This window comes from Gnatocerus cornutus, chromosome 6 (assembly GCF_029298725.1).
Source record: "Gnatocerus cornutus isolate USDA-ARS CGAHR chromosome 6, icGnaCorn1.1, whole genome shotgun sequence".
NCBI lineage: Eukaryota > Metazoa > Arthropoda > Insecta > Coleoptera > Tenebrionidae > Gnatocerus > Gnatocerus cornutus.
In genome coordinates, this window is record NC_142238.1 from 14,648,944 (window position 1) to 14,671,105 (window position 22,162).

At 34.2% G+C, this 22,162-nt stretch overlaps 1 protein-coding gene across 1 annotated transcript in view; it reads left to right on the forward strand.

Annotated features, from left to right (window-relative positions):
- FMRFaR (FMRFamide Receptor) overlaps nucleotides 1–21,078 on the forward strand; it is a 34,075-nt gene extending 12,997 nt beyond the window's left edge. Inside the window, exons 2-3 of the mRNA XM_088039178.1 lie at nucleotides 11,851–12,703; nucleotides 17,975–21,078. Coding sequence (XP_087895304.1) covers nucleotides 11,984–12,703; nucleotides 17,975–18,514 — 1,260 coding nt within the window. The 5' untranslated portion in view covers nucleotides 11,851–11,983 and the 3' untranslated portion in view covers nucleotides 18,515–21,078. The remainder of the gene's footprint in view (nucleotides 1–11,850; nucleotides 12,704–17,974) is intronic.
- Nucleotides 21,079–22,162: the final 1,084 nt, after the last annotated feature.

Consider the following 22,162-nt stretch of genomic DNA (forward strand, 5'->3'; position numbering starts at 1 on the left):
ATAAAACGGACGTTTTTGTAGCTGTTCTTGAATTTCAGATTGGCTTGTTCGTTGAAATTCTCTGGAAAATTTGCATTTTGTTCGGATGCACACAGAGCACGGGGTCGCCACTAAAGTACTGCATGTAGCAAAGTATTGAAATTTTCTTGAGTGTCGACGTTAAAGAAACAGTCTTTTTATGAGTATTAGTTTAGTAGTCGCGACGTCGGAAAACGAGCTTTGTCTTGGCTTTATCCAAAGGTCAGTTTTGTTGTTGGTTTACTAAAATTCATTTATTCGTCCGAGGTTTGACATTTACTCAAAGACATTTAAAAAAAAAATCTGGTGACAATTCAAAATTTTTCTTTATTTCAGCCAACATTTTTTTTACAAAAAAATTAACCATTAGATTTTGGATATTTAGAAGCGTATTCTACGCAACAAAAGCACGAGAAAAACGATAGTGAAAACCGCATTTTATCATTTGTCGTAGTTTCGGGAATATCGAGCACTAAATATTCCGGAGCTTCAAAAATTTTGCCCTATATGACACCACTTCAAACAATTCTAATTTAGTTATTTTTAGATTCTGCGTAAAATTTTGCATTAAATGGCCATTAAAAACTTGAAATTGCTTTACAAATAAATAAGATATTATTGATCTATTTATTTAGGATTTCAGAGGGTCTTTTAAACCGACTTTTTTGGGGTGAAAATGACGTTTCATATTTTTGAGTTATACATCAATCGAAAGAGCAGGGCGAGATCAGATCTCAGATTGGTAGGTCAAATGACCAAAATAAAAAAAAAATGAAACTAAAAATTCAAAAGTTTTTATATTATTTGAATCAAAATTTTTTACCCAAAAAATCAAACATTGGATTTTGGATGTTTAAAAGCGAATTCAAAGCAAAAAAAAGCATAAGAAATACCATGGCGAAAATTTCAAATTGGTAGGTCAAATAGTTTACAAGTGGCCGTCGAAAAACCAAAAATTTAAAAATGTTTATCATTTGAATCGGAAATTTTCTTTTCTTAAAAAAACCCAAATCTCAAACGCTTCTAATTTAATTATATGTGGACATACGTCAAAAATTCGCACAGTTTTGGATTTTGCATGAAATTTTGCGTCAAATGAGCACCAGAAACTTGAATTTGCGTCACCAATAAATGAGATATTGATCTAAAGATTCGACTTGAGAACATTATTACCCGAATTTTTCAGCGCGTAAATGCCTAAAGACCAGAATGAGATGTAACAACTGGCAAAATCTCAGATCGCAAGATCAAACAGTTACGAGCGACTGCAAAAAAAAAACAAGATTTTAAATTTAAACAATAAATCAATTATTAGTCCGAGGTTTGACAGTTCCTCAAAAGCATTAAAGAAACACTTTTTTTTGGTGACGTCGAGAGTATTAATAAACAACAAAGCTTTAAATCAGCGGGATTTATGGATGAGCTTTAATTAAATAATTAACGGAAATTGGAGCTTTTGTGTGCTTTGAAGAGTTCAAACACTTGAAGGTTACATAGATTTAAACTCGATCAGCAGTTTAATTATTATCTTGGGAGCTATCATCATTTAGCTGAAAGATCAAAGCAAAAGCGTTAGAGTTGTCGTTTCGATAAGCAAATTTCGGCGCAAAAAATTGTTGTTCGTAAATTATGGAACACTTCCAAACCAACAAATTCAATCCTCATTACCGGTCTCGTCTGATTATGACAAGGGGGGCGATAAGCAAACATTGATTGATGTTCAGCAATCGTTCATCTCTCCTGAGCAATATCTCAACCCGCTTATATACAATCCACAAGCGTTATCTTGTGATTCGTGAACTGTAAGTATCACTTTGAAAACAATCTGCTGTTTGATGTTGACATCAACGAAATTCCGTATGTCATATAAACAAAGATTGTTTATTTATTGAGTCGAGTTATAAAGTGTTGTAGCGCTTTATTAAAAATATCGCGTTTTTTACGATTTCATAAAACTCTGAGAAGGAGAAAATGCGAAGGAAGAATCGATTTGACGGATTTTTTGCGTTTATATCGCGATAATGAAAACCGGGCACCAAGATTTTAAAGTTAACCGGAGTATAAAAGTTTTTGGTGGGAAACGGTACAGTTTAATAACAGCCAGGGGAAGTTTTAAAAATGATATAACAGTTTTAATCAGACGTCCAAGTTTATTTAAACAACGGAAACGTAAAACTTATTAATTAAATTAGAGCGTTAAATAAAAGCTACGTGTGACTCGTTTTCATAATACAAAAGTGCTGTTTGCATTTCAATGAGGGAACTTGGAACAGTGCAGTTTGATAAAATTTCCTATTTTTAAGTTTCGCCTAAACCGATTTAACTTCAGCGAAGCTATTTTCGATATAGTCGTCCACGCAGCCAGTGTGAATAAATTCCACCCTTTCCACGTCCGCTGAGACTAAATCTGTATAACCCATTTTAGAACCCCATCAAAAATTCAATTTTCTCTGCCAAACGCGTGTTACACCTCGTCATATCGTGATTATGAAACATTAGCGTTCACATAAAACATAACGGCGCTGATTGTTGTTTTTACGGGCACTTTACCGAAAAGTTTACAATTGTCCATAATCGCCTCCGCAATAACGTCTTATTGATTTCCGACGCAACGACCCATTCATCACAAAAGTTTGAATAAAGTCGCGACAAAGATTGTGGAAAATTGCACTTAAATTAGAGTAATACAAGACAAGAGTTTTATGTTGATGTTAATCTTTGTTTGGTGTAGCCAAGACATCTCTGCGATCTCTAGAGTGCCGTTCGTACGATTGCCTGAACAAACTTTTGTTTAGGTCAATTACGGCAGCTGTTCAACATTATCAAAACATTACCAAGTTTATACAGAAGATAACGCTGTTATTAACGGTTTTGTCGAGTGTTTCCGAAGGCTTAATCAAGCCGGAAGTGGGTTCATGTCCTTATTCTTCTCCACAAAAATATGGTGAATGCGCCGGGATAAACCAAAAATTACACTTTTGTTATGCTCGTAATTACCAAATGTTTACAGCCGCTATAAATCCGAGCGATAAAAATAAACAATGCCGTAAAATCCGCGAATTTGCAGTTTAAGCGCAGTCTTTAGTTTTTACGGACGTCACAAACGGCATCCGATTGGATACTTATAAAAAGTGAGAATACACAAAGACACGGTTCTTTCCGCCGGATAAGATCATCAACACGTGACCTCCACACACAAAGGACAAACATCGGTCGAATAAACTCCTGGGATTACGGAAATTCGCATTGGTTCGTTACGCACTGACCGGATTTGTCAATGGTGCATTAGTGCGGCGCTGGTAAATTTCACCGGAAGATGTGCGAAATACGCCACGGGCGTGCCGTGGGCAAAAATCGAAAATAAACGTTTGAAAGTCATGCTCCCTTCTCATTTTTGTGTTCCATTGTAAATAAAGCTAGAAATTACGTACTTTTCTGAAAGTTAGCATGTTATTTGGTTTAATTTTTTTATATTTTATTAGTTTTCACGTTATGACAATGAAATTTAGGGAAGTTCCTACTTCTAGAGTGTTCACTACCTGCATAAAAGTAAAAAGATTTAGAACAAAATATATAGATTTTAGAAAATTTTATTTTAGGACGAAGCAGAAACGTCCAACTTTTTATTATTAAAAATCGTATTTTTGTTAGTTTTTAAGTTATGGCAATGAAATTTGGGGAGGTTACTTTGTCTAAGTATTCATTAACTGTGCTAAAGTACAAAATTTTAAAACAAGAAATAGAGATTTTAGAAAATTCTATTTTAGGACGTTTTGGTTCATAACTTTTTGTTATTAAAATTCGTAATTTTGTTAGTTTTTAAGTTATGACAATGAAATTTGGGAAGGTTGCTACTTCTAAAGTGTTCATTAACTGTGTCGAAGAGTAAAATTTTAGAACAAAAAATACAGATTTTTAGAAAATTTTATTTTAGGACAAACCAAAAACTTTCAACTTTTCATTATTAATATTCGTGTTTTTGTTAATTTTTAAGTTATGGCAACAAAATTTGATGAGGTTACTATTTCTAAATTGTTTACTACCTCTGCTAAAGTACGAAATTTTAGAACAAAAAATTCAGATTTTAGAAAATTTTATTTTAGAACGAACCAGAAACCTCCAAGTTTTTATTATTAAAATTCGTATTTTTGTTAGTTTTTAAGTTATGGCAATGAAATTTGGAGATGTTACTATTTCTAAAGTGTTTATTAACTGTGCCAATGTGCAAAATTTTAGAACAAAAAATGCATATTTTAGAAAATTTTATTTTAGGACGAACCAAAAACTTTTAAATATAAAAATTCGTATTTTTGTTAGTTTCTAAGATATGGCAATAAAATTTGGGAAAGTTACTGTCTCTGAAGTAGTCATTAACTGTGCCAAGTACAAAATTCTACATCAAAAAAACAGATTTTATAAAATTGCAGTTTAAGACTTTAAGAAATTGGGAAAGCTTTTGATAAAAATTTATTTGAATTCGTCGTTTTTTGAATGCTATTTAAAGTACAAACTCTAATATTCATTATGGCTTTATAAAGGGATTTGAGATTTTTAAACGTGACTGTGTTAAATCCACACCGCAAAAGTGAATATTTTTCTTTCATGACATGCCCAGCTTTTACAAACTAACAGCATTTCGGCGCTCCGGAAAAGTTGTAGGGTAGAGTCAAGGTCTGGGAATAAATCGCAAACTTACAACCCTCCAGACGATAATTTACTTAGTTGGCATTAACCCAAACGCGTCAATTCACAAAGAACGAAAAATGGTAATTCTAGAGATCCATCAACCGTAATCGGAAGCACCAGGAATTATCTCTAATTCGGATGTGGGAAACCGACCAAACGAGATAAAACACACGGAGATTAGGGCTGGTTCACGCCATAAATAAATCCACGAAAATATTACAAGTCGCTTAAAAGCTCCTAAAGAGCCTCGAGTAGTATTTTACTTTACTGCCGCACCAGATTGCTAGTTATTAGGAGCGTCATATTTCTTTTATTAGATAATGGCGGCATTTAAAGCTATTCGTTCCATTAGACACAAAATTCAGCCGCAATGAAAAAGGAATGCTTCTTAAATTTGTTTCCATTAACCTAATTGGCAAATGTTGAGGAACTCGAGAGGGAGTTTTAATTTATACAGTTTTTGTTGGTTGTATGAGCAATTTAGAGGAGTTTCAAGGGTAAAAAGGAAATGCGTATGAATGTGCGGCTGTCACCGCCCACGAGAGCCCTCTAATAAGACTTTGCCCTAGATTCGGGCTTTTAAAGACATATTTCTTCACGCCAGATAGTAGTTATTGATTCATTAAAGCAAGTTTTCATTGTAAACAATTCCTGTAGCGTTAAAATATCGACCACTTTATTATTTTACACGACTATTTGTCTGCTCCCTTAATTAAAACGTCCGTTTAATTGATATACCGTGGATCATAAACATTTTCATACACACACAGTTTGAATTAATAATAAACATGTCACAAGTTTCTCATCGCCGAAAAACATGTCCCGGATGGTAATTTTTGGCTCCTCTTGTTAAAATGAAGCAGATGCTGCTCCAGTGATTGTCGTTTCAATATTCCAGATCCTGTAACCCATTCTATGGAGTTACGTAGCGCAAAACAGGGAATAAAGGAGTTTTAACTCAATTACTGAAGTTACGCTGTAAGTAAATTAATGCCGAATTACAACATCGTCTGCTTTGAGCCGGCTCACAATACTCGATAAATACCCATAAAATCGTTTAACTGGATCACTGGAAAAATCGCATTACATCTTGCGGAGAATCAATGAAGTTTTGGGACGAGCCGGATTCAGACAATACAATTCCGGGAAAAAATTAGAACGAGCGGAGCACTTTACAGTTTACACAGAAAATGTGTTTTCAGATTACACGGAATCAATTTCCTCCACGGAATGACGTATTTTCTCCCATGCAATGTTTTATTTACGAATAACAAATGATTTGATCCATAACATTTGATAAAATCCGGAGAAAAGAGCGTGACTGGCATAAAACTACGTACTCACGAATTAGCTTTTACATTTGCGCGAAAACAGATTCTAGATGGAAAAGAGAGAGTGACAGGAAGCGTGGGCGAAACATCAATCTTTAGGACACGAAATAAATGGGCGCTGATATTCGAGACAAAAGTAGAAATTATTCAGATGATTCACTCTGAATTTTCAATGGACCGCGATGCTATTTTTAGTTATTAAATTATAGGTCGTTTAAATTTCTTTAGCCTACTTCTTGCGTGCTCTTTATGATCTTTGAGCACCTGTTTATTTATTCAAAACTGATCAGTATTCACAACTACCCCACTAAGTTCTTAACAAACTTGAGCGTAGTAACATTAGATAACTAAAGTTCTGTCAATTAACTGTGCCAAAGTACAAAATTTAAGAACAAAGAATACAGATTTTAGAAATTTTAATTTTAAAACGAACCAAAAACTCTCAAATTTTTATTATTAAAATTCGTATTTTTGTTAGTTTTTACGTTATGGCAATGAAAATTGTGGAGGTTACTATTCCTAAAGTGTTGATTACCTGTGCCAATGGACAAAATTTTAGAACAAAAAATACAGATTTTAAAAAATTTAAGCTTAGGACGAACCAAAAGCTTTCAACTTTGTATTATTAAAATTCGTATCTTTGTTAATTTTTAAGTTATAGCAATGAAATTTGAGGAGGTTTCTATTTTTAATGTGTTTATTAACTGTGCCAAAGTACAAAATTGTAGAACCGAAAATACAGATTTTAGAAATTTTCACTTTAGGACGGACCAAACACTTTTAACTTTTTATTATTAAAATTCGTATTTTTGTTAGTTTTTAAGTTATGGCAATGAAATTTTGGGAGGTTCCTATTTTTAAAGGGTTTATTACCTGTGCCAAGGAAACATGAGCAAAACATCAATTTTTAGGACACAAAATAAATGGTCCCTAATATTTTGAGACAATAGTAGACATTATTCAGATGATTATAGTTAATTATAGGTCGTTTAAATTTCTTTAACCTACATCTTGTGTGCTCTTTATGATCTTTGAGCACCTGTTAATTTATTCAAAACTGATCAGTATTCACAACTACCCCAACCTAAGTTCTTAACAAACTTGAGCGTAGTAACATTAGATAATTAAAGATCTTCGGCGTTTGATACAAGTTACAAAGTAAGGAAGTTTAGCTTAGAGTTAAGTAAATAAGTCAACAAAGTTTCCAATTTATTGAAAATTGATTTTAACGGCCTCCAACGTAAATTTATATTTCCTGCGATAACTACAATCGACCGACAGTCATAAAATGTTCAGTGTGAAGGTTAATTGTTACTTTTGCGCAACATTTTAATAAATTGGTAGTTGGAGTAGTGACGTGTTATCAAACTAACGAGTAGTAAAAATAAAGTTTCTTTAACCCGGCGCATCCACCATTTTTACAATCTTTTATAATTGGTTTATCTAAAAATACTTTTTAATGATATGTAAAACAGCTCTACGAATGCGAAGAATCCAAAGAAAATTACAGACTCTGCAGGTATCTCTGACGTTGCTAACGATTCAAAGGTTAATTGTTTGTCAGGCAGCGCAGCTAAATTATCGCTGTTTTTTAGTCAAGAAGATTCCATCTTAATTACCGAACACGACAGAATTAAAGTAGGTCACTCCAAAGCAGTGGACACAAATAATTAAAAACCGATCGTTGCTATTCTCAACACTGCGAGCATTAAGCCAAATCTGTCCACCCTCGTGGAGGCGATAAAACGAAATTGCAAGAAGGGAGAATGTGTACAGATAGATACGCGTACTCGGTATTGACCGCAGTGGAGGGCATTGACTGTTTTCCATCATCATCAACCGTTTTATTCCACGACTCCGCTCATTTGGAGGAGATCACAACTTGACCAAATTGATCTTCAACAAGACAGCTAAGAGACCTTTAATGGAGATGCGATTCTTGATTTAATTAATTTATTTACCGACATGATTATTCAATATCTGCTGTTTCCTACGTCTGCAGCCAACAGTCGGAAAGCAAACAATATAAATATAATCTTTTGATGTTGAATTTCACCTACGCGGAATGGAACGCATGCATATTAAAGACCTCCAAACTAGATTTACTTGGTGTTCATTACTGCGTTCTGCACGAGGCCGTTTCCGTTGTTTACAGGTACTCGCTTCGCCTTGACAAATATTTTAATAATTCCGACATTAGGTTGGATTACCTGAGAAACGGAAGGAAGCAATTAGTGTTTGATTCCGGAATTTAAACTACCCGGAATTCTTTCTTGATCAAAGCTTGACCCGGATTTTGTCGCAAATAATAAATTTATATCTTAAAAGCTGTTTTCTTTGTTCTGACGCCACACAATAAGAAATCATATTAGAAACTTGGGGCAGTAGCGCCTCCACCATTTTTGCAATTCTAAAAACGTTGCTTATTCAGGAATCCACTAAATTACAGAAGTTGGCGGTAATTGCTATCTGAAAAGAATTTCTTCTCGTGCCGTTACTAAAAAGGTTAAAGTGTGATGACATTTTCCGAAGTTTCTCTCTCCGAAAACTCGTAAGAATAATATACAAGACAAGAGAAATAAATCAATGTCTGCAAACTCCATCTATCATATTTCTAGTCTCGATAGTGAATGAAACGGCATGAAAATAGAGGAAAACTTTCAAGCGAACACGCGAAGTTCAGTTTTAAAGAAAAACGGCTAATCTAGTTTAGGCAGACTTGTGTTATTAAGTTTGGAAGAGATTTTAATATAAAGACAAGTAGCTAAATGAAACTGTGACCTTTTAGGTGTTGTGCTGAAACGGGCAAAATTAGGTGAGAAATTTTTATCTAATTAACTGTTAGAACTTGAAATTCCGGGAGGAATATTACAAGTTTAATTTCAGATTCCGTAATGACGTTGGGATTTTAGACCAATGAGTGAGGGAAGAATTTAATTATTCGCGGATTTTTAATGTGCCTTTGTTGTATTTTTTAATATTAAAAGTGCGATTTGATGGGAAATCAAGCACTCTTGTTTTATGACGAAAGTGAAAAACAGCCTAAGAGTCAGAGTGTTTATATCGACTTTCTTTCTTCTCGCATTACTTTAATACGAGCTTGCCGGCATCACCTATGCAAAAACCCAATTCCGAACCACCTACTCAGCGGTAAAAGCCACAGCCAAACCTCTGCTCTTATCAAATCCAATTTCCCATAATTACACATCGAAATTTATACATTGCACAAGAAACAGAGATTTTAGAAAATTTTATTTTAGCACGAACCAAAATAGTATATTATGAAACGCGTTTCATAATGAACATTTTGCCGCACGCACGTTTTTAAAGTAGTAAGTGCGGCAAAATGCATTATGAACAAGTATCATACGCTATTTTTTCAATTTCGCCTTATTTTAAACGAAAAAACTTCATTTTGAAATCTAGGGAATTTTAGGGTAGTTGGCATTAGCAAAATGTTCGGGAAAAAAATTCGAAGTAGCCAAATCCAATTTCAGTCAGTTTGACAGGTGTGATGTTTTGAGGTTACCGGAGCGCAAGGGAGCCAAGAGAGCAAAGATGTTGATCATGATCATGATGGTTCTCTTGCATCTAAAGAGTTTTTCTCCGATGATTTATTAAGCCAAGTACAACAAGAAATAATAGTGTATTGATCGATTTATCATGGTTTATCAAAACCAAAATCTAAATTGTCAACGTTGACGGCAGGTTGACGGTTTGTCTGCTGCAAACCTAAGAAAAATATAAGATCCTGGAAATATTGGCACGGGATTGGTCAATTACGATACCAAAATACGCTCAAACGCGTATCGAAATATCTTCATTATGAACGCGAAATAGAAAATAGTATATTATGAAACGCGTTTCATAATAAACATTTTGCCGCACGCACGTTTTTAAGACACGACGAGCGCAGCGAGGAGTGTCATAAAGTAGTAAGTGCGGCAAAATGCATTATGAACAAGTATCATACGCTATTTTTTCTATTTCGCCTTATTTTAAACGAAATAACTTGATTTCGAAATCTAGGGAATTTTAGGGTAGTTGGCATTTGCAAAATGTTCGGGAAAAAAATTTGAAGTAGCCAAATCCAATGTCAGTTTGACAGGTGTGACACAATATTGTGGGTGTGACGTTTTGAGGTTACCGGAGCGCAAGGGAGCCAAGAGAGCGAAGATGTTGATCATGATGGTTCTCTTGCATCCAAAGAGTTTTTCTTTAAAAAAGCCAAGTACAACAAGAAATAATAGTGTATTGATCGATTTATCAAGGTTTTACAAAACCATAATCTAAATTGTCAACGTTGACGGCAGGTTGACGGTTTGTCTGCTGCAAACCTAAGAAAAATATATGTTCCTGGGAATATTGGCACGGGATTGGTTCATTACGATACCGAAATACGCTCAAACGCGCATCGAAATATCTTCATTATGAACGCGAAATAGAAAAAATATTTTTTACATTTTTTTATTAAAATTCGTATCTTTGTTAATTTTTAAGATATTAGAATGAAATTTTGGTGAGATTACTATCACTAAAGTGTTTATTAACTGTGCCAAAGTACAACATTTGAGAACAAAAAATACAGATTCTAGAAAATTTCCGTTTTGGGTCGAACCAAAGACTCTCAACTAGCTATTATTTATTAAAATTTGTATTTTTGTTAGTTTTAAAGTTATGGCAACGAAATTTGGGGAGGTTGCTATTACTAAAATGTTTATTAACTGTGCCAAAGTACAAAATTTTAGAACAAAAAAGACAGATTTTAGAAATTATCATTTTAGGACACACCAGAAACTCTCATCTTTTTATTATTAAAACTCGTATTTTTGTTAGTTTTTAAGTTATAGCAATGAAATTTGGAGAGGTTACTATTTTTAAAGTGTTTATTAACTATGCCAAAGTACAAAATTTTAGAACACAAAACACAGATTTTAGAAAATTTCAAGACGTCCGTAAAGAAACATTCGACAATAAAGCACAATTTCATTCCAACGTCGGTAAATAATTCAATGCACGGAAAGTGTTTAATTTCCTAAAGCAGCTAAAACGGATTACAAAATTGGTTTCTTGTATCTACAACTTGAGGATAAGTGTTTCTGAATTTCATTCAGAACGAAACTATTTTTTAGGATTTACGACTTTTTTCTTTGATAGTTTCTTGGACCGGGAAGTTCGGATCATCTCTCGTAATAAATTTTTATGCGGCCGAAGCGCCGGGACGCTGTATACATACAGCAAAATCGAAAAAAACTCGGAGGTTGTAAAACATGTCTCGTTCGATTTGTGCATTTGAGTAAAATTTTATTTCAACCTTTGGAGCGTAATTGAACGCGATGAGTTCGAACTGAAAAAAAAAGTGTATGAAAGAAACAAACTAACATCGGAGGTATAATTAGCGCTTTTGAAGGAAAAACTCAAATCTGACCGCCTCCTGGTAATTATCATGCAGCCGGTGTTGAGCCTCATGGAAAATCTATTCACCGTTGGGTCCGGGATTTAATATTCGTGTTAACGTACTTCCTCTTCATTAAAGATCCATGTTTAATTATGGCTATTGTAGAAAATTCTTTGTTTGTCTTGTTGATGCATGTTTTAGTAATCAGTGATTAGTATTCGAATCTTCAAAGAGAATTATACAAACATAGGAATACTGAAAGTTGAGCGTAATGGATGTGAGGTTATTAATATGCTAAAACTCTTGTTTAAACTTAACTCAAGCAATTTGGGTGTATTCTCCAGTAAAGGTGTGGAGTTGTGACAAGTTGAGAATTAACTCGGCATTGGGTGTTATAACTTTTTTTTTCTGTTTCAGATGTGGTGAAGCTGTACCCCCAAAAATGCGCCTCCCTGTTTTTCTCCACGCTCTTTCTCTTTCTCCCCAACTCTCAACCCAGTTTTCCAAAACCCGGATAAAATTCTCCCCCAAAATGCCATAAACCCCCATAATGTCAACAACTACCGACGCTTACATCCCCAACGACACCCTTTCAAACCTCAGCTTCGATTCCTGCCTCAAAGACGAAGAAGAATCTCTCCAACTTTACCGCTTCATCACCAACGGCTTGTTCCTGAATATCGTCGGAATCCTCGGCATCCTCGGCAACATTATCTCTATGATAATCCTGTCGCGACCTCAAATGAGATCCAGTATCAACTATCTTCTCATTGGATTGGCTCGCATCGACACTGTGCTCATCCTCACCAGCATTCTTTTATTCGGACTTCCGGGGATTTACCCGTATAGTGGATTACTTTTCACTTATTACTACGTGGTGTACCCGCATATCGCTCCGGTGGTGTTTCCTTTAGCGATGGTAGTGCAAACCGCTTCGGTTTATCTAACTTTAACGGTATCTCTCGAGCGGTTTGTCGCGGTGTGTCATCCTTTAAGGGCTCGATCGCTGTGCACGTACGGAAGAGCGAAGATGTACGTCGTGGGAATTATCGTTTTTTCGGCTGTGTACAACCTGCCTAAATTGTGGGAGTCGACGATCAAGGAAGAGTGGTATCCGGAAAGAAATGTGACGGTATATTGTCCCAGAGCGTCGGCCCTTAGGGAGAACGAGCTTTATATAAGGGTCTACATCCACTGGTTGTACCTTATCTTTCTTTACCTTCTTCCTTTCATGGGACTCGCCATCCTCAATGCGGCCATCTACAGACAGGTAATTTTGAGGTTTTGTCCAATAATTACAGAGAAATATCCTCTGAAAAGACGTAACGAAGGGATGGGAAATTGAAAGAGTTCGTTCTTTTCTCGATAAGTAAACTTTTCGGTTTGTTTTGTATTTCTGTTATCTCTGGAATTCGTGAAGAACTCGCCCTCAGCCAACGTAAATAACAATCACGGAATGAAATTACGATTGATGGACGAGGATAATTTTATTGTAAACAGATGGGAGGTTGAGGCGGAATTTAGCCATGTAGTTGCCGGGGCGAAATTTTAAAAATTATTAATTACACTGGCCGACAAAAAAAAGTTTAAATATGTTGTGATAAAAATTTGTGTTCTCTATGTAATTTTGATCGAAGAACACGATGGTGACCTTAAAACGTCTAGTTTTTGAGATATGAAAAAACGGCTAATTTGAGTGCAAAAGCATCTAAAATCATTTCAAGATAGTATGTCTGCAAAATATTATGTAAATCGGTAAAACCGTTTTTGATAAATAAAGACTTTATAGTCTAGAATTTCTAGAACTAGATATAAATTTTTTACGATTTTATGCATCTAACTACATATCTGGTAGCTTAGTTTTAGATAAAAACATTTTTATTAATAAAAAAATTATTTTTGTCTTTGGCCTGTCTCTTGCCTGTATCCTAATAAAAAGTTCTTTGTGTCAGCATTAATGTATATTTAATTTTTTTTGTGCAACGTTTCTTGATTCGTTCTTTTCAGATTAGATTTATACTATAAATAAGTACACGAAATTAGTAACTTAAGTAACCTTTGTACACATCAAAGTTATTATTTCTATTTAATTGAGACTGAGAATTTTGAAATAGTCTAAATTTTGTTCAATGATCCTGACTCAGATTACATTTGTCATAAATAACAGTAACAGTAATTCAAAAATTAAACACTTTTATTGCACTTATTTTTTACTTTCCTTTTACACTTCTTTTTGGAAAATCTTGATACTGACAGTGATGACCATAATAATAAAATTGTTGTTGTTTTTTTAGCATACCAAATTAAAGAAAAAACATTTCTATTTTTTCTATTCTATAATTTTTTTTTTAAATAAGGTAAGTTGGGAAAATTTTTGTTAATGAAAATTGACTCAAAGTCATATTTTGAGTTTACCTAATAAATTGTTAACAATTTTCACATAATTATAGGTATCAGAGTAACAAAAAAATATTTTGTTAACCGTTTTTGAGATAACTAAACAAGAAAAAAAATTTTTTTTTTCTTTTTTGAACAGAAATACGAGATTATCCTGAGTTTCTGTATATCTCAAAACCTGGAAGTCCTAGAGAATTTTCAAGGTTCAATTGATGAAATTACATGAGAATATCACCTATTTACGCCGACAACAAAAATCGTGTTGACCCGTGTTATCAACACATTGATTTTCCGGGTCTGTAGATGAAATTATTTTTATTCTCGCTTCGTCCAGGCAACCGAGAATTTCACTAACATTCCACATAATTTTCCCCAAGCGCATAATTTATTATTAAGCTCATCTAAACCGAGTATAAATAGCCAATTACAGCCCAGATCAACCTTAGATTTAGTCGTTGGAACCGTTGAAATTTTCACATCCATCACGAGAGCCACTTGAAACGGATACTAAATTCTTAAAAGAGCACTCTACTTTCAATGGAGGTGGAAAGTTTGTGAGAGAGGCGCAAATAGATTCTGTTTCGCATACATATTTTTGCCCTTAATTCAGAGGCAATCGCCTATCAATGAAAGAATTCGGTCTTTGAAGTTTCCACTTAATTCGGTAAATTCCAAGAGCAACCAGAGTGTGTCAGCTCAAAGATAAACATCTTGTTGTGGCGGGGTTGTGTACTTAAGTTGTAATGCGCATTTCTTGAACCTCTGGGGGGTTTTGTTTCTGACGTTGCTATAAAAGTAACAACAAATCGATTTGTTTTTATTCATACATTTGTTGCGAACATACGGAAGCATAGAGGGGCCAACATACTTTTTTTTAATGTCGCACTATCAGATAAAAAAGTCACGCTGCCAGAAATAAAAGTCGCATTGCCAGAAAAAAAATCACACTGCCAGAAAATAAAGTCGCACTGCCAAAAAAAAGTCGCACTGCCAGAAATAAAAGTCGCACTGCCAGAAAAAAAATCGCACTGCCAGTAAATAAAGTCGTACTGCCAGAAAAAAAAATACTATAGTAAAGTCCGTTTTTTTTATTAAAAAACCACCAACACCGCACTCTCCCAGCACTTTACAACCGGCAACACCGTCGATGGTGACTTTTTGGTGATAAAATCAAATAGGTTAGCTGCCTAATTGACAATTTGATTACACAAAACGGCCTTTCAGGCTGTGCTGAGTCTTTTTACTATTAAATCCTTTGATTTGCAATCCAACAGGGTATAAAAGAAACGGTTTTAACGGAAACACTGCGTAATTCTCAGAAATGTCAAAAATTTGACAACTATTTTCTCACCAAAAATCTCCCTAGGCAACGTTGCCGGTTGTAATGCAGGGGAAGATTGCGGTGTTGGTGGTTTTTAAAAAAAAAAAACGGACTTTATATCCGGTGAGAGATTGGGAGATTTCGACAGTTGACATATACATAGGTTGGTAGCAAATTATGCAGCAAAATACACTAAAAACACTAAATTCCTACGCGAAATGGCTTGACAGGGTTGTCAGTAACTGGGGTGTGTTCATAAAGTGAGACGTCTGTTGGAGCGCGTGACGTTAGAGTGATGGGATTAACACTGAGATTCGCCAGAGTGTTGTTGCGTTTATGAACGGTTTCTTTGGTTATTTTAATGTTCAACAAATTGGTACATCACCTACATACAAAACGCAATTTTTGCGAAAATTTATGACTAAAACTATGCGAAATTTCTGATATAGATATCTCTCTAATTTTTTAGAGTAAACTTGAGTTATAAAACAGTGTACGCAGAATTTTCCGCAGATTTCAAATCTGGGATTTAAATTCAGATCCGACAACAAATAACTGAGGTATGGCCGATCAAAATTTCGGAAAGTTGGTTTTCATTTATCTTCATTTTTTCTAATTTTTAAAAAATGTATTTTTCTTAAACAAAAAATTGAAGCACAATTTTCAACGGGTTGCGGAGACCTGTTTTCAGGTTCTAAGAGGTGCGGCTTACTTGAAAGGTTAAGAAACAATGATTTATGGCAACAAACATTTGCATTTGCATTTGAAATCCAAGTCATTGCGCATGCGGAGCGTTTTTTATCGGGTTTCTGAGTCCGGCGATTTTCGAACGCTCAAAGTCGAGTGACAGAAAGCATTGCGTATCTTTATGAACGCTTTTGTGTCACATTTTACACAGAGTGATTTTTATGAACGCAGCCCTAAGGTTATTTTGTCATTTTAAATTTCGCGCGTATGGTACACTTTTGATTGGGAGATATAGTGACTTTTGTGTCATTCAAACTCTCACTGTACGAACTATAAACGCAACCAGTGATACGTTAATTGTCTTTATCTTCATTACAAAATAGTTTTCCGATTTCTCATTAAATTTAAATAACCTAAATAAAAAAACAAAAAATGTTAATAAATAGACTAACCTAAAACAAAAATACATTAAATAAGTACCAAATTAATATTTTCATCTAAAGACTACAATTTAACAAAAAATAGTTATTTTTGCAACTAATCGCACATTTTATAACAAGACGCGATTTATCGTCTATCAAGGCAAAATCTAATTTGTGTAATTGATTTTAAATAATTTTTACTAATTCGGTTACGAAATGAGACGATTTTAAACAACATTTCATTTACAAAATGCCGTTTATTTAACACAAGTCATATAAATAAGTTGTATAGTAATACAAAAATTTGTCAAAATCTGACATATGTATATAAGAAAATGTGTCAAATATTGATTTTATAGCATTTTATTTACTGACTAATAAGAAACAGTCTTACAAAACACGAAGCAAAAGTGCCTCTATCACACGACGTGTTGATTCATTTCGTCTTCGACTCGATCATCAGTGATAAAACGAAACACTTCTGTCTCTAATTCCATAAATAGTTTTATTTTTAGGAGTACTTTAGGTGTATTTAGAAACTTGCCGAAAAAGATTTGTCAGATGACGTGCATTAATGACAGAGACGTCTAGATTCTATAATAAATAAAACACAATTAAAAGTTTTAACTTGTTCTTGAAAATTGTATATCGAATATCGAATCTCCAGAGAATTATTTATTCAGAAAATTTCAATTCTTTTGGTGATTTATTTTTAACGTGCATTCAATGAAAATTCGTTTTGTTGCAAATTTTAAACTATTTGGCTGATATCAAGTCACTTTGTTATGTTGCAAACCTGAGTTGAAATCGACAAAGTTCTTCATAGGGAATATTATTTGACTTTGACTAGGAATGTCCAAACTACACTAAATAGGGTATTCTAAAACAAGTTGCAAAATGGTCTATATTCGCGCTTGAGCAGAAAGAATGAGGGTTGGAATTGGCCTCTGTAACGAGTTTTTAATAGTAATTTCTATATTACGGTTTTTCTTTCAAATTTAGCTTCAAAAGTCAAGCTATAGCATCCAAAATGGCATATAAACTTCATTCTTTAATAATTTTGGGTGATTTTTCATTGTGACACCAAAAATCGTGTTGAATTGAGCCATTCTTTTAGAGACTTTTAAATCCAAAATCGTTTTAGAATGAAGCTTGTTCTACTATGATTGTTTAACATAGAATAAAGTCCTTCTAAATATAGAAATTTATATTGTATTACTGGTTGCATCAAAGTTTGTTTTTTTCTGGCAGTGCGAGTTTTTTTTCTGACTTTAAAAAAAAGTATGTTGGCCTCTCTACGCTTCCGTACGAACATGAAGAAAAATAGTTTATGTAATAACAATGGCTCTTAGGAGCCAAAGTTAACTAAATTTCAGAAAGTAAAGCAAACAACAAAACCTTAATCCATTATTTTTTCGTTTGTTCGCAAGTAGAAACGAAATGCATAAAAATTTAAGCGTTTCCCTTTGCGAAGAACAAACGTTAATAAAATATTCTCAAAACGCAAGTTTTCCATTTTGCAATATTTCTAACCACTTAATCATAAAATACTGTAATTACCGCCGACAATAAAAGAGTGGATAAAAACCCATTTCCTTTGTTACGGCAACGAGGCTCTTTTTGCTCGTTATCCCCTATTCGTCCATGTTTTAATTACACCCAACAACTGTTTCCTCGTAATCTGCATCACCACAAATAATGAATTTTTCCGCAGGTTCGCAAAGCAAACAAAGAGCGCCAACGACTCTCTCGCCTCCAAAAACGCGAAATAGGTCTCGCAACCATGCTCCTGTGCGTCGTCGCTGTCTTTTTCGCCTGCAATTTACTACCTCTGGTCATCAACATAATAGACACCTACAAGCCCGAACTGAACTTATCCGTGTTAGTCAACACGAGCAACCTCCTCGTGACTATCAACTCCAGTGTTAACTTCATAATCTACGTGATTTTTGGTGAGAAATTCAAGAGGTTGTTCTTGGTGTTATTTTGCAACAACGCGCTCTTCGGCACCGGGAGAGAATCCCCAGACGGGGCGACTCATGAAGACAGCTTCATGTCAAACGGGGAGAGACAGAGCTTAAGGCTGCAACGTCAAAGTACAACAATGAGCAGAAATGGAACCGGAAGGATGAACGGCTCGCAAAAGAAAAGATCACGGGCGTCAAGTCCAGGTCCCTGTGTGTATTACCCTGCAAGAAGTAAGGAAATCACTAGTGCGTACACCACGCAGACGTCGCTTTCCGGCCCGGACTGAGACACGCGCGTCGGAAATTTGGTGGAAAATCAAATCTAAATGACAGTCATTTCCAACAGATTTCCGACTTTCATTACATTCTTTTGTGACGGTTGGACAATTATTGGGCGAAAGTGAGGTGAATGATAACGCTCGGATCTTAAATGTGATATTTGCAAGGAACTTCTGTGGTAGTGGGTAGTTAGAATCTTTGTAAATACGATCTGGACCAATTCTATCCCAGCTACGGCCATCTTCCTTCTAGTCAATAGTTTTTAGTTTTATAGCCTCGTTTTATATCACAGCTGGAATTTCGCATCACAGGGTATATTCCACAAGCTCACAAGTGTCATTTCGATACGTTTTAGTCAACTCCGGGCTGTAACCAGGAACACAATAGTTTGTACAAATTGAAAATCACATTTTTAGTGCCACTCTGAATGTACAATTGAGGAGTTATTTTTCAACTCAATAAATCCAATTTTGTGATATTGGGTTTGATGTGAAATTGAGATTATTTTGGGTAAATCTAACAATGTGTATTGTTTATTCAGTGAAAACCTCTTGCTAAAACATTGTGTTGCAAAAATAGTTCAAATAAATTTGAAGAAAATTGAACAAATTATCGTTTTTTCTAATCCTTTGTCAAAATTTATGAAACGGATTTATTGAGTCTTGAAAAACAACTCCTCAATTAAACTAGGGGTATTCCAAACCAAATCGACCACTTTTGACCCCGACTTTTTTTGATTTGGCTAAAAGCTTTTCATGTTTTTCTATGAAAAACATTTTTTTTTAATTTTTGTCCTCAACTCAAAAAAAGTTATGAATTTTTCTAAAAAATGGTTTTTACATTTTCAAATAGCTAAAACTTTTTCAAAAATTAACTTATTGGGGCCTTTTTGTTTTAAAATGTACTTTTCAGAAAAAATTCAAAAAAAATTGAAGATAAAGTTCGCCATTTGTTATTTTTTATTTTATTTTATTTTATCAAAAAAAACTTCAATTAATTCTGCGATTATTCCTGCATATCCTAAAGTGGGCCGATTTTTTTTTCTATTTTTTTTAATTGATTGAAAAAAAAATGGTTTTTTAATTTTTAATTATTTTTTTTTCTTTAAGCTTTGTTTCTACAATAAAATAAATGCAATTTATTAATTTATAGTTTTCATTTTACAAGTTCAGGGTGAACCCGAATTAAGTGCAAAGTTTTTAACCATAATATCAGAATAGATAATAATTCTGCAAAAATAAATGAAATTCGAATGAGGCAAAACCCCCTTGGATTACTCGTTATTCGGCGCTCATGGAACAGGATTTAAACGCTGTTTCCCAAAGACTGCAAAAACCGTTTAGGTTCGCCTCTAATCTACCATACTTCTTAAACTTTCACTTAATATCTATTGCAAAAAATTTATTTGTTTGAAATAAATTGGGCACTTAAAAGGACCAATTTTTATATTGATTGGTGGTAAGGTGACTTTTCCCGACTCCCTTTGTGGATCAAACTGAAATTTTAATTAGAAACGAAATAACAAGAAGTTACCTGAAGTTAATTAAAAAAATAACCAAATGCCCTCCATTGGACAATCCACAATGTTATAAAAAAATAAATAAAAATTTAAAAAATATTTTTTTTCAATTAAATAAAAAAATTGAAAAAAAAGTGGCGCAAAATTAATTAAAGTTTTTTTTGAGATAATAAAATAAAAAATAAAAATTCGCGAAAATAATGTTTTTTCTCAAAAAAGGCGAATATTTTAATAAAATTATCATCTTAATTTTTTTTGTATTTTTTCGGAAAATTACATTTTAAAACAAAAATTTTGAAACAAAAACGTTGCAAAATATAAAAGCCATTTTTTGGAAAAAATTGTAACTTTTTTGGGTTAGGAACAAAAAATTGAAAAAAATCAGAGAACCTTTTTTTATAGAGTAGAAATAATAGAAGTACAAACATGGTGAATGCGCCGGGAAAGAATCGGCTTATTTATGAACCTCGTGACAATTGTGTTTTTGCGTTACCGCCGTTTCACATCTCAACTCTAGTCAGTACCACACTGCCGTACCTTAAGTCCCACCCTAAATTTCTTTACCCCCAAATATAGTCTCATATCATTTGGTTGCTGTAAAATGTTCTCTCTTGTGGATCACTACTCACAAATCATTGCACTTTCGTGGGGAAATATAAGCGCTATCTTTGCAAGCATAAAAGACTATTTTTGGAGTGGACTTTAATTCGTAACCTCATCAGGTTACTCTAAAATTCTTTCATCATTCCTGAAAACGTGTAAATATGTAATCACATCCATCATCCACACGTTGTAATCCCAGTAACAATAATTAATTCCACCCACATGGAATAAAATTTATGTTTATTACTAGGAGTATCTACCGACCTGAACTAATTTCACAGCGTTCATTTAAATTAAAGAGATAAACTCGAAATTACACTGAAATTAATTTATTGTCATCGTTTTAAATTACCTGTTTAGTTTAAGTTGCTCTGATGATTTATTTTTGTACCTGGAATGATCACTTCATTGTACAATGTATTGAAAAATGTAAAAAAAATGTTTCATGTCTTCGCTGTTTCATTTCTGTCTCTTATGATAAACCGTCAAGTGCACTGATTGGCACGAAATCAAGCGGGGAATTACGAAAACCACAAACCGAAAATGAATAATGGCGACCAAGCGAAAAAGAAAACTTGCGATTAAAGTGTCGAACGCGAGTCAGTGAGGAAGTCGCATGACAAGCGCTTTTTGGCCTTCTCTAGTGTAAACTAAAATGCGAATTTCAACATGAACCGTCCGAGTAATGACGCAAGTTTGAAAGCATTTTTTTAGAATCGCTCTCAACGAAATGTACAGGCCAATCGGTGGAAGTGGCCAATTTCTTAGATTGATATACTACATTTTTCCTGCAGCGGATATGTTGTAAAATCAGCATTGTGTAAATCAGGCTGGTGAACGACCAACCATCAATCCGTTGCAGAAAAAATGAATTGCATTCAGCCAATCATGGAGCGATCTGTGCAGCCCAATGTAAATCTGTCTTTTCGTCAAAATTTATAGCTTTATGTCAGGCCTTTTCTAGTGGAAACTGAAATAAGAATTTTAATATTATGAAATGTCTGAGTAATGACGCAAATTTGAAAGTTTTTTTTTAGAATTGCTCTCTACGAAATGTACAGACTAATCGGTGGAAGTGGCCAATTTCTTAGATTGATATACTGTATTTTTCCTGCGGAACATGTCAAAATCAGCATTGTGTAAATCGGTCTGGTGAACGTCCGCTGCAAGAAAAACGAATGGCATTCAGCCAATCGCGTATCAATCTGTGCACCCCAATGTAAATCTGCCTCTTCGTCAATATTTAGGTTATGTTCCTGCCAGTATCACACCGTTTAACTACATTTCAATCATGACACCGACGAGTTATAGCTCTTCTGCAAACTGCAGGTGTTGTGAGTTATTGCTCTAATTTGTCGGCATCTGTGTATAATCTCACTTAATTGATTTAGAGAATTTATTGACGGATTCGAACTGTCAAATTACACAACGATCAACTGAAGCGGACAGAACAATTATACGATATGAATAATAATAACAGTGCACAATGTAGTAATGAATAATTTAACAGAGTACGAATGAAATTTTACTGGTA